At 36.3% G+C, this 15,922-nt stretch overlaps 1 protein-coding gene across 2 annotated transcripts in view; it reads left to right on the top strand.

The window, feature by feature from the left end:
- Positions 1-15,922, top strand: part of Sec71 (ADP ribosylation factor guanine nucleotide exchange factor Sec71) — a 508,300-nt gene that overhangs the window by 32,776 nt on the left and 459,602 nt on the right. For both annotated transcript variants that reach the window (XM_090371201.1, XM_090371202.1), the window contains exon 6: positions 9,888-9,971. In XM_090371201.1, coding sequence (XP_090227327.1) covers positions 9,888-9,971 — 84 coding nt within the window. The remainder of the gene's footprint in view (positions 1-9,887; positions 9,972-15,922) is intronic.

Here is a 15,922-nt window from a genome sequence, read left to right on the forward strand (position 1 = left end):
TTGGCTGGCGGCGGCACATGTTCGGACTGTTTTGAAAGAGAGAGCGGGAGTTATAGAAGCCAATTCAGAAGAACAGTGCCCATGGAAGTATCTGTAGAAGAGGCATGCAGCAGAAACAGTACATCTATGAGACAGCAAGTGGAGAGACTCTGTTAGAGATGAATCATTAATTAACCTAACTGCCCTCTTCTGAATGGAATCAAGAAGCCTGAGAGAGGTTTTGGGGGCACCACCCCAGATGTGGGAACAATATTCCATGGCAGGGCAGATTTGCGATTTATACAGAGTGAGCAGCTGTTTGGAAGAAAAGTAACGCCGAGAGGGAAAGAGAAAACCAAGTTTTTTAGATGCAGAGGAAGCAATATTAGTAATGTGCTTGAGACAAGAGAGATCAGAAGTCAGGGTAATCCCCTAAAGAGATATATCATTTTGCCTACAAATCGGAGTGTCACCAAAGATAAGCATAGGAGCAGAAGAATCCTTTTTGCGAGATATAAGACAAGACTGAGTTTTAGAAGGGTTGAAATCAAGTAAGTTGTCTTTTCCCCACTGGAGAATTACCTGAAGATCGGCATTTAAGGAATTGGTAGCAGATTTTCGAGAAGTTAAAGCTGATTGAGCAGGACAAGGTTTATCAAAATGGAAAGTGGAATGCAATGTGCCATCATCGGCAAAACTATGGATGAGATTTCCAGTCAATGGAAGAAGGTCATTAATATACAAGAGGAAAAGAGTGGGGGAAAGATCTGAACCTCGGGGGACACCGGCATTAGTGGAGAAGTTAGAAGACAGAGAGCCATCTACCATCACCCTCAGTGAGCAATCAGAGAGAAAACTGGATAACCAATTACTAAAAACAGTTGGCAAACCATAAGATGGAAGCTTGTTTAGAAGACCTTTATGCCAAACACGATCAAAAGCCTTTGAGATGTCAAGATCAGCTGCTTGTGTTTCACCAAACTTTTCCATTAAATTTGTCCATAAATGAGTAACATAAGCCAGAATATCACCAGTGGATCGACACTGACTGAATCCATACTGGCGATCGTTGATCAGATGGAAGGTTTATAGGTAGTTTTAGAGTTGACTGTTAATTGATTTCTCCATTACTTTAGAAAGAGTAGAAGGAATTGCAATGGGACGATAATTGGATGGGAGGGATTTGTCACCCTTTTTAGGAACTGGCTGGATATGAGCAAATTTCCAAGCCGAAGGAAAAACACCTTTGGAATAAGAAAGTGAAAAAAGGCAGCAAAGAATAGGAATAAGTTCAGGAGCACAGGTTTTGAGAACAAGTGGAGAAATACCATCAGGACCTGGAGCTTTCTTAGCATCAAGATTCCTTAAAATCCTTCTGACATCCTTTTGATGGAAGACCACAGGAGGCATTGAATGGAGCGAGTTGGGAATGGTGGGAGATGTTTTGCCAAGATAATTAATACATGAGTCGGAAGAAAAATGGGATGCTAGCAGGTCAGCTTTATCCATGGCTGAAGTGACAACAGAACCATCTGGTTTGGACAGAGGTGGGAGCAGAGATGGGCAAAAGTTGCGGCCAATAGCTTTGTCAAGAGACCAGAATGTTCGGCTACCATTAGGGCAAGAAGCAAGTTTTCTACTCTTAGCCTGTTCAAACTCTAGTTTGGACTGATTAATAATGGCTTTACAATTGTTGCGAGCTTCGGTGTAGACAGAAAATGAAACTGAAGAATTAGAAACAAGCTAATTATGATATGCAACATCGTAATTAGCACATTTATTGCAAAACCAAGGTTTAGATAAAGGAAGAGATTTTGAAGTGGAGTGTGGGATAAAGGATTCCATTCCTGCAAGAATAATTTCACTGACACGATCTGAGCAAACGTTGACATCAGAAGTTTTGAAACAGTAATCCGACCAAGGAAAAGAAGAAAAGAAATCTCGCAGGTCATCCCATTTTGCATTCTTGTAATGCCAAACAACACGAGGTTGGGAATAGCCATGAGATAAAGGTTCCATTGGAGAAGAGACAATCACCAAGTTGTGATCTGAAGTGCCAAAAGGACCTCTCACTTCGACCGTGTAGTTAGAAAGGTTGTTTGTGAGAAAAAGATCAAGCGTATTGGCTGTATGATTAGGATTGTCCGGTATTCTTGTAGGTAAATGAACAATCCGTGCAAAGTCATTAGTAATTGCAAAAGCCTCAGCATCTCGACCAGCTGGGTCGGTGTGACTAGAAAATGGAAGCCTGTTGGAGTTGTGAACATTAAAATCACCTAGGAAAATTACCTCACTGTTAGGAAAGTTGGATTGGAGGAAGTCAAGTTGCAAAGAGAGGAAGTGAAACAGCTCCAAGTGATTAGTGGAGTTGGGAGAACGGTAGAGACAACAGATGAATTTAACACAATGAGGTAGAGAGATTTTAAGCCAGAGAAGATCAAAGAGAGGAGATTCCAAACTGCCAAGTCTCTGACAGGGAATATCAGAATGGACATATGTACAAGTACCACCTTTGAGAGAAAGGAATCATACAGCGAATAATTTGGGCATCTGAGATGAGTCGTAGTTGAATCAACCGATAACTGAGATTCTGTCAGAAAAAGTACATGGGGTTTGGCAGACTGCAAGTGGAAATGGACATTTTGAGATTAGAATTGAGACCACGTATATTTGTGAAATGAATTAGGAAGTGCTTGGGAGGTTTCGATCTTTTCGCAGATAAGCTTGCTTATTAGTTTGACAATTCATGGTGTATCCAGTAGTAAGGAAAAGTAGGTGGGACATGCTGTATGACGTAATGAAATTTTTGGATATGGCGTACACATGGTAAGAATATACCCAGATCCTTGACATAATGTAGCCTCGACAATGCTCACCGCATTACACACACACACTGCTCGGACTCCCTTCAGTCACTATCTGGCAGAGTAGAGGTAGCAAGATTGTTCACTAGCTTATCTGGAAGCGTCATCAATCATACTGCATGATGGAAGAGATAGGAAAGGGTTGACCGGAACTTAGCTCTAGAGACTAAACATGGGTTCCACCACTTCAAGCCTCCAATAAGCAAAGTGGTGGTATTGCACCAGTTGATGAGAGTCATCTACCACCTAGTACTGCCTGGTACCATAGAGGGGCAGCGTTCCTCCATGTGGTGTGGGCGCCACACCTTGACCCCTGCTTACATTGGTTCACATCTGGGTGGTCACCCACCTTGTACTTGTGCATCGAGGTTATACCCAGGATAACTAACAGTCCCACCATCGTGAAGGTGCAAGCAGAGGATTTGGCTGTCGCAGACCGTCCGGACTTCGCCGAAATTGGGACCACTTGACTTGAGTGTCATCCGAATATCAACTTAACATAATGTCATCTGCACATAACAGTAGTCCAGTTTTTACTTCTCTCATACTAAACTTTTATGAATTACTTGCATTCTTTCATTAAATTGTTCATGAAAATTATAAAAAGAAATGGTGATAAGGCCTTGCACTTTATCACAGCTTCCAGTACTTCCTTCAGTCTTCATTGCTTATTTGCTATTTTTATACAAACATTTTATTCTCCTTAAGAAATTAATCTCAGTGCCATAATTTTCTAAAATTTAATAGATTCTAGGTACTTTGTCATATTTTTTTGACTCTTAACTTTCATAATTTTTCTTTTGTGCAATTAATTTTCATGCCAATGTCTACAACTTTTATCTGATTTATTCAGAGATTCTTCAAGACCTTTCAATCTACTGTTTACCTAATGTCATCTGTTCATAAGGCCTTGAATGGTTTGAGAAAGCTCAATGCTGATGGGATTCTTCCTCTTGCTCAGATTATGCACTTGAATATGACCTTCAGAAAGCAGTTGAATATGACCTTCAGGGGCATAAATTCAAATTGGAGAAAGACAGTCACACAATAGATGTGTGCAAATTTGCCTTTAGCCAGCAAATGGTTGATTACTGGAACAAATTTCCATCTGTTTGTTGTGAAAGTTGATAGCTTAAATAAATTCATGGAAGAACTGGACAAACTTTTGGACTGAGTGAAATGAGAAAGTTTTTTTTTTTTTTTTTTTTCCCACTAATGCTGCATAAGCTTGCTTTCTTGCATCATATGCCTCTGCTAATGCTCAATGTGCTTTTTTTTTATGATCAAATTCTAAATACAGGTTCTTGTCATATTTTTGTGATTTTTCTATAATGTGTCTTAGTGAAACTGTTTGCTCTTTGTATCCCCCCCCTGTTTGTTCCGAGCCGACCGGGCTAGCCGGGTGGGTAAAGCGCCTACCTGGCAACCCAAAGTTCGCGGGTTCGAATCCTGCCTCGGGCTTGGAGCAAAGTACTGCAAAAACCTTGGGAGGTGCATTATGGCCACAGAAGCCGATGCGCCAACAACTACCAAAAAAAAAAAAAAAAAAAACCTGTTTGTTCCAAAAACTAAATGTTCTTTCTGAAGGTCATATTCAATAGCACTTATCTAAGATACTTGCCTAGATTTTACTTGGTATATAAAGAGTGAAGTTCAGCTATAATTTTTATTCCCCTTTTTATTTATTGGTGCAATTAATTCTTTGTTCCTAAAGCATTGGACCAATTAATGCTCCAGACTTCCTTCAGAAACAACCTCAGATTAACATGGTGTAAGCATTGTGACATCACTTTCATCCAGCTGACAGCATTTCAGGGTTAATTTCATCTACACCTGTTCATCTTTCCATACGTGATATTTTCCACAACTTTACTACCCTGGCGCCTCCGTAGCCAGGTGGGAAGGAGCAACAGTGCGTAGCACACACACTTCTTGATTAGACTGGGGTTCAAGCCCATCACCACCAAATACGGAGGATGAGGAAAGGTCAGAGAATGACCACCGCATTTCCCGGAGCAATATGGCCTTAGTTGCTAATGCTCCTAAAAACCAAATAACTAACTAACTTTACTACCTCAATAATATATACTCTTTAAATATTTTTATATACAGTCAGTCCTCGTATAGCACAATAGTTGTGTTCCTATAAACCCTCGTGCAATACAAAAACATGCCCTATGGGGAAAATAGGGTTAGGTGCTGACCACCCAAGATTGAATACACATTTGTAACCAAAACATTACCAAACACAATAAATGATTGTAATAAAATACTTACATATTTTATTACAATCATAGTCGTAATAAAATACTTACATATTTTATTACGTTCCATCTCTTCCAATCCTTTGTGTCTTGATCTAATGGATTTTATTACACTTTGAGTTGTTCCTGCTATGAAAGTTGTTTTTTATTTCTTTGCATTCTTTCTAATTCTCCGCGTTTCCTCATTTAGACCTGTGCAATATCACACATGAAAGAATGTGCAATATTACACATTCTTTCATTTTGCTCAAAGCATTTCAGAATTTCATATTTTTTTTCTCTATGGACAGAGGTGGACTAGCCATACGCCTTAGCGGGGAAATCCAGGTGGACTGGAGGTTTCCCCGGTAAGGAGAAATATTGCTTTTCTTTTTCTCTCTGAATCTGTAGTGTCTTCACCAGGACATTTCCTTTTCACACGTTTTAAGTATTTTACTCATTTTTAGGGAATAAAGCACAATTACAAAATGAGGAGGCACACTTGATACACATAAACAAAGCTGGCACATGTAGCAACTGAATAAACAACACCGTAAAGGCAGAAACACACTATTAACATCTCACTAGCTCACATTTTACTAAAGCTCACATTTCTGGAGGTCACAACCATAAAACAAAAACAATTTCCAGTTGTGTTTCTGCTAGTGGAATCTGTTATATGGTAGTAAACTCGATCTGATTGCATTTGCGATAATACCAATAGCTGGAATTGTCGGTTTTTAAGTTATTATGGTGAAATGTGTTTTCCCTTCACTGATATAAAAAACAATAATACATTTTCAGAATCTTCTCTTCATTCCTATCGTGTTGTGTTCAGTTGGGGTGATTCTGCATTGGACTGCCATTTCTTGTAAACACAAAGGCAAATCATGCATAAGTGAAATCAGTTCGTGTTATATACGATATCGTTTCGCTATTTATAAATCGTGTATGATCGAATTCGTGTAATGTAAACACGTGTTATACGAGGATTGACTGTATTTATTTATATATTGACAATATAGTAAACATCATTTTTCTTGTTATGGTACCAAGAAGAATATGTTATCAAGAATAATTGCAGGAATAATGAAGATTGAAGAGTATACCATTTAGAATTTAGGGTTACTCTTTAATGTGTCATCCATTGTTGTCAGACTCAACCACCCATGGAGGCTGCTTTTTCCAGTAAACAACAACTTACTGGCTAAAAGAAAACTTCCTGCAGTATGGGGACTACAACACTTACAGGATGGGAGGGCAGGAGTTATGCTCTCTGGAAGCACATAGACTCTAAAGCAGTGCACCTGGTTGACATAGGTGACCAATGTAATGTTGAGTTAGTTTGGTGTGACCTAAGCACTGGAAATACAAAATTGAGAGCATAGGCCTGTTCTAGGCCAAATGACTCTGATAAGTATAATGAAGAGCTATTCGAGTGGGCTACTAAACTAGTGTCTTATAACAGGGAACTTCAACTTTCAAGATATTGACAGGAATTATGGGCTGGTCATTTGCACAGTATCAGAACCTTTTTGGATTTACTGGATGACAAGCTTTTTATATGAGCTTGTTAGAGAGGCAACAAGAGAAAGCAATACTCTTGATCCGATTATTGGTAGTGAAGCTTTGGTGCATTAATCCTTTGTGGTCTGATGTCGTGACCACCATGACATCATAAAATTCCACTTCCATTTAAATTAATGTTTATCGATGTTTATATTCAATTCTTAATGGCAAGTGGCATCTTTGTTTATTTTTCTTTTCTCTCTGCAATTTAAAACTGTCTGAAACCATTGTATTCACTTTTATGAAAGCAAGAAAGATCACAGTACACTGTGATCATTACTATCTAGTGCTTTTATGTGCAGATTAACCCTTTGCAGTCGAGAATTACTCTCACTGTGTTCCTCATAAAGAAGTCACATAGTAACTTATAGTCTGTGTTAGAGTAAAATATTTAGACATCATCAAGATCTTGTAAAGGCCTTTCTGATGACAGAATTGAAAAATTGTTACACCTTTTTGGTGAAGAAATTGGGTTGGGGGAAGGAAACCCTTACAAATAAGATAGTTTCTGACTATTCCATATAAAATCTGGATTTCACTAAATGAACTAAAGGCATTTTTTGGTGTTATTATCACCATGGAACTGAATGTAAAAACTAATATAAAGAAATATTGGTCTGAAGAATGGATGGACAGAATTCCACTTTTCAAGAATGTATATTTAGCAGGAAGAAATTTCTACAGATATTTTGGATTTTGCATTTCTGCCTACCCACAAAAAAGGACAGACAAAGGAATTCAAAGTAAAAAATGTTGATTAGCTGGATGGAAAGTTTCACGATTATTTCCTTTTGCGAGGAAATATTGCATTAGAGCTTTTTAAATGTTTTGCCATGCTGTTTTATATATTAGCTCAATGAACATTACATTTCAGCTAGTCATTTTTTTAATTTTTTTTTATTTTTATAGCTGGACTTTATGGGGAACACAGTGAAAGCAATTCTCGACTGCAAAGGGTTAATCTGCACAAATGGCACCAGATGATAGTGATCACAGTGTACTGTGAACACTATTTTCTGGTGCAATCATCTGGTGCAAATCCCACTAATGGCAGTGATCACAGTGTACTGTGATCACTGCCATTAGTGGGATTTGCTTAAATATGTAACTACTGGCAAGACTAAAAGGAAACTATTTTTCTTTCATAAAAGTGAATACAATGGTCTCAGACAGTTTTAAATTCTTTTCAATGGGTTTTCATTTGATAACATTTCTTCTTCTACAATTACTTTCCTGAAGAGGCATTCAGGGAAGTAATTGAAAAAGTTTCTAAGCCTTTCATACTAACTAAGAGAAACTGTGAAAAGTTTAGAACTAAGTGGAAGACAGATGAATAGATGAGACTAGTGAGAAGAAAATAAAATTTCATGGGATGATTATAAACTTGGACATTAAGCCTGATATACCTTCATCAATACCATTGATAAATATACAAAACAAGAGTGGGTCCAACATAGAACCCTGGGGAACTCCAATAATAACATTAGTCCACGAAGAGTAGCATCCATTGATTACCACTCTGTCTTTTCCCACTCAACCACCCTTTTATCCATTGTAGCAACTTGTAGTTAATACCATACTGCTCCAATTTGTGCACTAGTTTTCACTGCACAACAGTATCAAAAGCTTTCCTGAAATCAAAGTATATATATCAAAATTACTTTTTGCATCCAGTTCCTTTGTAACCACATCATAGTATCCAATCAAATTTGTCAAACTCATGCTGAGTCTGAATTATTACTGCTGTCTTGTCTAGATGATCCTGCAGTGCTTCTTTAACTAGTTACTCCATTATTTTCCCTCGAACAGAAGTTAAAGTAACAGGTCTGTAATTCGGAGCAATTTGGCCTTAGTTGCTAATGCTCCTAAAAACCAAATAACAACAACAACAGGTCTGTAATTACTTGTGTCACTCTTTGATCCCCGTTTGTGAATTGGGGATACATTTCCACATCTCCAGTCTATGGTGACTTCTCCTGAGTCCAAAGATGCTCTCATAATTATGGCTGATTTGCTTACTTCCTTTGCTGCTTCCTTTAATATAACTGGATAGATCCCATCCACCCCAGGTACCTTTCTGGTGTTTAACTTCAACAATTTCTCCTCCACTTTGCTCTCAGTTATTACAAAATCTTTTTTTTTTTTATGAAAACCCCAAACATGAGAGGTGTTAGAACCTATAGTACTTAGTACCATGCATGGGTTGGAGGTTGAGAAGACGAAAGAAGATATTTGTTGACATTAGACTTGAACATCTCTTGACTGTAATTTTCAGGAAAAACGTATGAAGTAGGGCGGCTTACAATACTGGTCAAAATTTTAATACCGGTATTTCAGTATTTTTAATTTAGATATCGGTGTTAATACCGGTATACCAAAAACAAACGCTTTTCTCAATAAATTTTGATGACAATTAGGTGCAATTAAAGTAAGGAAAAAAAAACAAATACTGTAATTATTTGAATTCATGTTTTAAATAAACTTTATTATTGCAATAATAAATATTCTGAAAAAAATCATTAAAATATAGTTATTCTAAAAACAAAAAAAACATATTGTTACTGCAAAGTTTAGTTATGTTTAACCTTCCACACTACCTGTCTGAATAAAATGAGCTCTTAAGAAACATAAGCAACCAATAATATCATCGTTTAAAATGGATCTAATTTTGGTACATATTTGATTAGCAGCAGAAAACGCCCTTTCGGATTCTATTCTGGTACTGAGATAATCGTAGACAATCTCAGTCCATATTTTCTAGGCTTTGAACTGTTTTAGCAAAAATAGTTAAAAGTATTTCATTAATTTCCGACTCAAGTTCATCTTTTAAAATCTCATTGGAGTCAGGCAATTTCTTATTTTGGAAAGAATTTGCAAACACTGATATTATGTTCCATGTTGGTCTTCCATGGTTAAATTATGTTCATCATTTTCTGAAGGAGAAAGACGTTTTATTCAGCAAAGTAAAATTTTCACTATAGTATCTTTCCTGAGTCTGGGAGAGAGCAAAGAGTGGGGATAAGGAATAAAGAAGAGAGCAAAAAGTTTATTCATTAAATGCAGGATGAATTTTTTACACCGTAAATCAGTACATTTGTGGCCTTTTTATATTTCTTGCCTGTCCTTTTTTGATTTTAGTGTTTTATATGTATACAATGAAAGATTTAAGTGTCCTTGTTTGTTTTCTTAATTATTATCTCTAATTCATATTTTAAACAATTTCCTTTATTAGGCTGCTGAATCTAAGCTAAAAGATGAAAGTGGAGATAAAGAATGTGGAGATGGTAAAGGATTTCGATCTGATTCTCAGTCTGATGTAAGCATTCTGTAAATAGTCATTCAGATATTCATTTGTTTGGAGTTGTCATAAAGAATAAAATGAAAATTTCAGTATATTTTCTTTTTATTCTTCTTTATGACAGCTCCAAACATTGAAGGTATTGCAACTGATAGTGCCATATATGAGTTGAAGACAGATGCCATTGTTGACATTGGACTTGAATTTCTGTAGATTGTAATTTTCAGGAAATACATAAGAACAGTAGGTGTTCCAAAGAACAGAAGTAGAAAGGATAAATGAAGAATAAGAAATAAAAAATAGTTCTGTAAATTTGGAGTTGAACTAGGAAAGGATGTTGGCTGTATGAAGCACATGTTCAAACTTGTTTGGAAGAAAGAGGTGAAATTGCAGATGCCAATTCAGAAGACTATTTCTCATATAAATATCTGTAGAAAAGGCGTGCAGAAAAAATTGAATGTCTGTGGGATGAATTTTTAAAAGGAATTATTAATTAATATGATGGCTCTTGTTTGGGTAGAGTTGAGTTGTTTTAAAGAAGTTTTCAAGGCATGATCCTATTTGTGGAAGCAGTATTTCATGGTATTGCTGATTTGTATACAGTCCACTAGGGAATCAATATTTGTAATTATTTGTGATTTACTTATGCTGCTAAAAAAAGACTTAGAAGTCAGGGTTAAATGCTGATCTTCAGGTGGGATTAAAGGCTGATCTTCAGGTAGAATTACTTGAAGATCAGCATTTAATCCTTTGATTATTGTGTGGTGTATGACAAATACCTTAGATTTTTATATTTTTATTTTTAAATTTAGGATTAAAATTATATCCTGCTGTATACCTTTCTCAGCTAGTTTTCTCTAAATGATGATACAGTATTTTATGATATGATATGTGAAAGACATGAGAGCAAATCAAATTCTTAATGTGGAAATGAAAACACCAGCTCTTTAAATTGTGCTTGACTAATTAATTTAATGAAATTTAAACATAGAAAAAGACAAATTCCTTAAACTAAATTAATTTAAGTATACAGTATTCAACATTTCAGAACCTCTTTGGACTCTTCTTTAAGACATGACAGTATAGGTCTTAACCCTTCATGACAGTATAGGTCTTAATCCCTCTGTTATGTCTTGAAAACAAGCACAAAGAGGTTCTAAAATGTTGACTGTTGTGTGCTCGAGACTTGAAGAATTTTTCTTGATCTAACATTAAATTTAATTAAACCAATTAGGTAAGCATAATTTACATGTTTTTTTTTTTTTTTTTTATATTTGGTTCCACAGTAAGAATTCAATAGGAAGAATTCATATTTTCTGTTTCCATTTACTAATCTGTTTTCCAACCTTGAGGTTTAGTTACAGGAAAATACTTATAGAAGCATTTATGTTTGGGGAAACAGAAAGCAATATAAAGTGAAATGAAGGGATACAAATAGATAAGAATGAGATCTAAATATTTAAAAACAAAGTTCTGAGCCAGTTAAAAAATAAATCCAGCACAAACAGATAATCTAGAGCCTTACCATGGGCCTAGAGACCTAATCCTACTTAATTCTAGTCAGTCAGGTAAAAAAGAGTATCCTAGTCATCCATGTATAGCTGTAACCACACAAAAGAAGTATTTTTAGTTTGATCTTTTGATGTTTTTTTGTGTGATGGTGCAACAGAAGGATTATAAGTGGCTTACAAGTAATCTAACATTAGCTTTGTTCTTTGAAATAAACTTAAACAAAAGTATTTGATAACTATGTTGAGATTAAAATTATATTAAAGATTAAAATCAATTTAAGTAAATCTAATAAAGTTGATTAATAGATAAAGTATCTTAATTTTAATTTTGAAGACACTGAAAAAGCATTAGCATTAGCAAAGGCACATGATGCAAGAAAGCAAGCTTATATAGCATCAGCCAAAAAAAAAAAAAACACACCCTTCTCATTTCACCCATCCGCTCGCTCCAATGTTTGTCTAGTTCTGCCTTGATGAATCTATTTAAGCTATCAACTTCTACAACGACAGATGAAAGTTTGTTCCATCAATCAACCACCTGCTGGCTAAAGGCAAACTTCCGCACATCTATCCTACAATTGTCTTTCCTCAATTTGAATTTATGCCCTCTCAGGCGATTATTCTGAGCAAGAGGAAGAATCCCATCAGCATTGAGCATGCTCAAACCATTCGAGGCTTTATACACCTCAATCAGATCATCTCGCAGGTGCCTAGTCTCCAGACACTGTAATTTGCAAAACTTAAGCCTTTCTTCTTAAAGAGCAACCCTTTGTTCCATTCACTAATCTCGTTACCCTTCTCTGTACTCATTCCAACAGCTCCACATCCTTCTTAAAATGAGGCCTCCAGATCTGTATACAGTACTCAAGGTGTGGCCTGACCATTGCCTTATACAAGGGGATAATCACCTCCTTAACCTGCTAATAAAATTCCTGTATATCATTGACAAGACACCATGAGCTACTCTTACAGACAGTCTGCACTGCTAAGAAAACTTCATATCTGCCTGCACAATTACTCCCAGGTCCTTTTCACTCTCTACCACTGTCAGTGTAGTACCACACAGTGGATCTGTTACTCTGGGTTTACTGCTTCCCATATGCAGTACTTTACATTTGTCAATGTTAAACTTCAGTTGCCACCTCTCAGCCTATCTGCTCAACTTTTCTAGATCCTGTTGCAGCAGCGTACTATCATTAGTGTCATTAACAACCCTGCCGTCCTTCGTAACTTGGACATTAAGCCTGATATACCATTATCAATATCATTAATGAATACAGAAAACAACAACACTGAACCATGGGGGACTCCACTAATAACATTAGTCCACGAAGAGCAGTGTCCATTGATTACCACTCTCTGTATTCTCCCACTCAACCATCCCTTTATCCTTAGTAGCAATTTGCCTCCAATGCCACACTGTTCCAATTTGTGCAGCAGTCTTTCATGTGCAACAGTATCAAAAGCCTTTTTAAGATCCAAAAATATGATATCAAAATTATTATTTGCATCCAGTTCCTTTGTGACTACATCATAGTATCCAATCAAATTGGTCAGGCAAGACTTCCCCTTAACAAACCCATGCTGTGTCTGAGCTATAATTGAAGTCTTTTCTAGATGATCCTGTAACACTTCTTTAATCAGTGCCTCCATTAATTTCCCTGGAACAGAAGTTAAACTGAAAGGTCTGTAATTACTTGTCCCCCTTTGATCCTTCTTTGTGAATTGGGGTCACATTTGCACATCTCCAGTCCATGGGTGCCTCTCCTGAGTCCAATGAAGCTCTGATAATTATGGCTAAGGGTTTGCTTACTTCCTTTTGCTGCCTCCTTTAATATAACTGGAAAAATTCCATCCACCCCAGGTGCCTTTCTTGTGTTTATCTTCAACAATTTCTCCTCCACTTTACTCTCAGTTATTATTACAAGATTATCTAGCTTACTGCCAAAGTTGAATACACCTCTGGCATTCCCCTCCCTGAATAACTCCCCATGTGTGAATGCAGATGCAAAATATTCATTTAGTTTGTTAGCTACCTGAGCAGGATCATCAGCAGTTGAACCATTGATATCAAGTGGACCAATCTGATTCATCCCCTTCATTCTAGAGTTTATATAAGTAAAGAACTCTTTGCTGTTTTTCTTTGCATCCTTTTCCAAAGATTTCTTGTAATCTGCCTTTGCCTGCTTAACTTCCTTTGTGACTTGGTTACAAATCAGCTTATATCTTATCATAGGCTTCTGTGGCATTTTTCTTCTCTGCCACATGTCTAATTTAGTTCTTCTGACATCCATTTAGGCCTAAATCTTGAACAATATTTCTTAGTTGGTATGAAAAGCCTAGCAGCCTCCAAGATTAATTCTTTGAATGCTTCCCATTTTGAATTTGCTGTTGGGAACATGATCAGTTGGTCCCACCGTATAGAATTTAAATACTGTTTCCGACCACCGTAGTCAAAGAGGAGAGAACATCTGCAAAATGTATGATTTGTAGATTCTGCTATTAACAATAGATTCTAAAAGTTTTAGTATTTAGAGTATAGATAACTTGTGTAATGTGCTGTTCAGATATTATAATAGTAAAATCTCTTCGCTTATTCTAACAAAAAAAAAAAAAAAAAAACCTTTCTATTGTGAAAGAATACAGTAGCAAGCATCATTACAAGAGCAAAAATAAAGGCAACTTTGATTGTCTCACTGATGAACTTAGAAAAGTAAAACTTTAAATTCAAACACCTCTTTAGATTAGAAAACATTTTTAAGAAACATAAAACATGTATTGGAATTAATTCATGCTCACTGTATGACAGAAATAATTGCAAAAACAGGAAGGCTTTGTTTGAGTGACTGCAAAGTTAAAAATAAGATGATTTGCCTATTAATTTTCTTCACTTAAATTATTAATTTTTAATCTTAATTTAATTTTTTATCTTCACTATAATAGAATTCAAAGTATTATTAATATTAGTAATTAATATTAATTTTTTAATTAAAAGGACAAGCATAATCAGAAAAATTAAACAGAGAAGAAATTGTGTATAATTGCTTAAGTCAGGAGGCCAACAGCATTTTCATCCTCCTGGACAAAAAATAAATAAATTAATAAACAAACTCCTAATCTGAACAGAATGCCTGTCATATGCTTTGTTCAAGGCTTAAATCTTAACAACAACCTTATTTTAGCACCAATATTTGGCCACTGAGATACTAATAATGCCATGTTTCAGAACAGTAAATGCCTAGATCTTAGCCACTCTCTCAACAGGTACTTGAGCAACAGGTACAAATCAGCATTGATACTGTCTTCTCTAGCACAAAAGAAAAACTGCCATGCTGATGACACTTCATTGCAGAATATCTGTATGACATGGATTGCAGTCCAGGTCTCAAACCATGTCCACCACCCCCCCTCCCTTCACCTTCCATCCATTCTTTCATGCAGTCTACCAACAAACACATTGTGGTATTGATACAAACTGACCAAGCAGATAACATTGGTTCACACAAATTCTGCCAGTATTGGTTTTTTTTTAATATTATTTAGAACATCTGCAGTGTTAAAAATAAGCTAGATGATCATCCAGATCTGCCTCTCTTTCTGTTTCTTTTAATATAATTGGATAGATTCCATCAGCCTCAAGCCTTATTTGTAATCATGTCACAAAGGAGGTTAGGCAGGCGAAGGCAGATTATGAGAAATGTTTGGCAAAAGATGCTAAGAAAAACAGCAAGGATTTCTTTACTTATATAAACTCTAAAAGGAAGGGGATGAATCTGATTGGTCCACTTGATACCATTGGTTCGACTGTTGATGATCCTGCTCAGATAGCAAACAAACTGAATGAGTATTTTGCATCTACATTCATGCATGAGGAGTTATTAAGGTTTTAAAATGGCAGAAGGTTATCAAATTGTAGCAGGGAGCTTAATGATTTTGTAATAACAGAGCAAAGTGGAGGAGAAATTGTTGAAGTTAAACATAAGGCACTGGATAGATCCCATCCTGGGGTGGATGGGATCTATCCAGTTATATTAAAGGAGGCGGCAAAGCAACTAAGGAAGCCCTTATCCATAATTATGAGAGCATCCTTGGAGTCAGGGGAGGTTCGCACGGACTGAAGATGTGCAAATGTATCCCCAATTCACAAAGGGGGATCGAAGGGTGACACGAGTAATTACAGACCAGTTAATTTAACTTGTGTTCCGGGTAAAATAATGGAGTCACTGGTTAAAGATGCATTGCAGGATCATCTAGACAAGACTACAGTAGTAGTAGTAGTAGTAGTAATAATTCAGCAATAATTCAGACACAGCATGGGTTTGTTAAGGGAAAGTTTTGTCTGACAAATTTGATAGGATATTATGATGTGGTTACAAAGGAACTGGATGCAAAAAATAATTTTGATATCATATATTTGGATTTCAGGAAAGCTTTTGACACTGTTGCGCATGGAAGACT

This window comes from Mastigoproctus giganteus, chromosome 4 (genome assembly GCF_048544385.1).
Source record: "Mastigoproctus giganteus isolate SK-2022 chromosome 4, ASM4854438v1, whole genome shotgun sequence".
NCBI lineage: Eukaryota > Metazoa > Arthropoda > Arachnida > Uropygi > Thelyphonidae > Mastigoproctus > Mastigoproctus giganteus.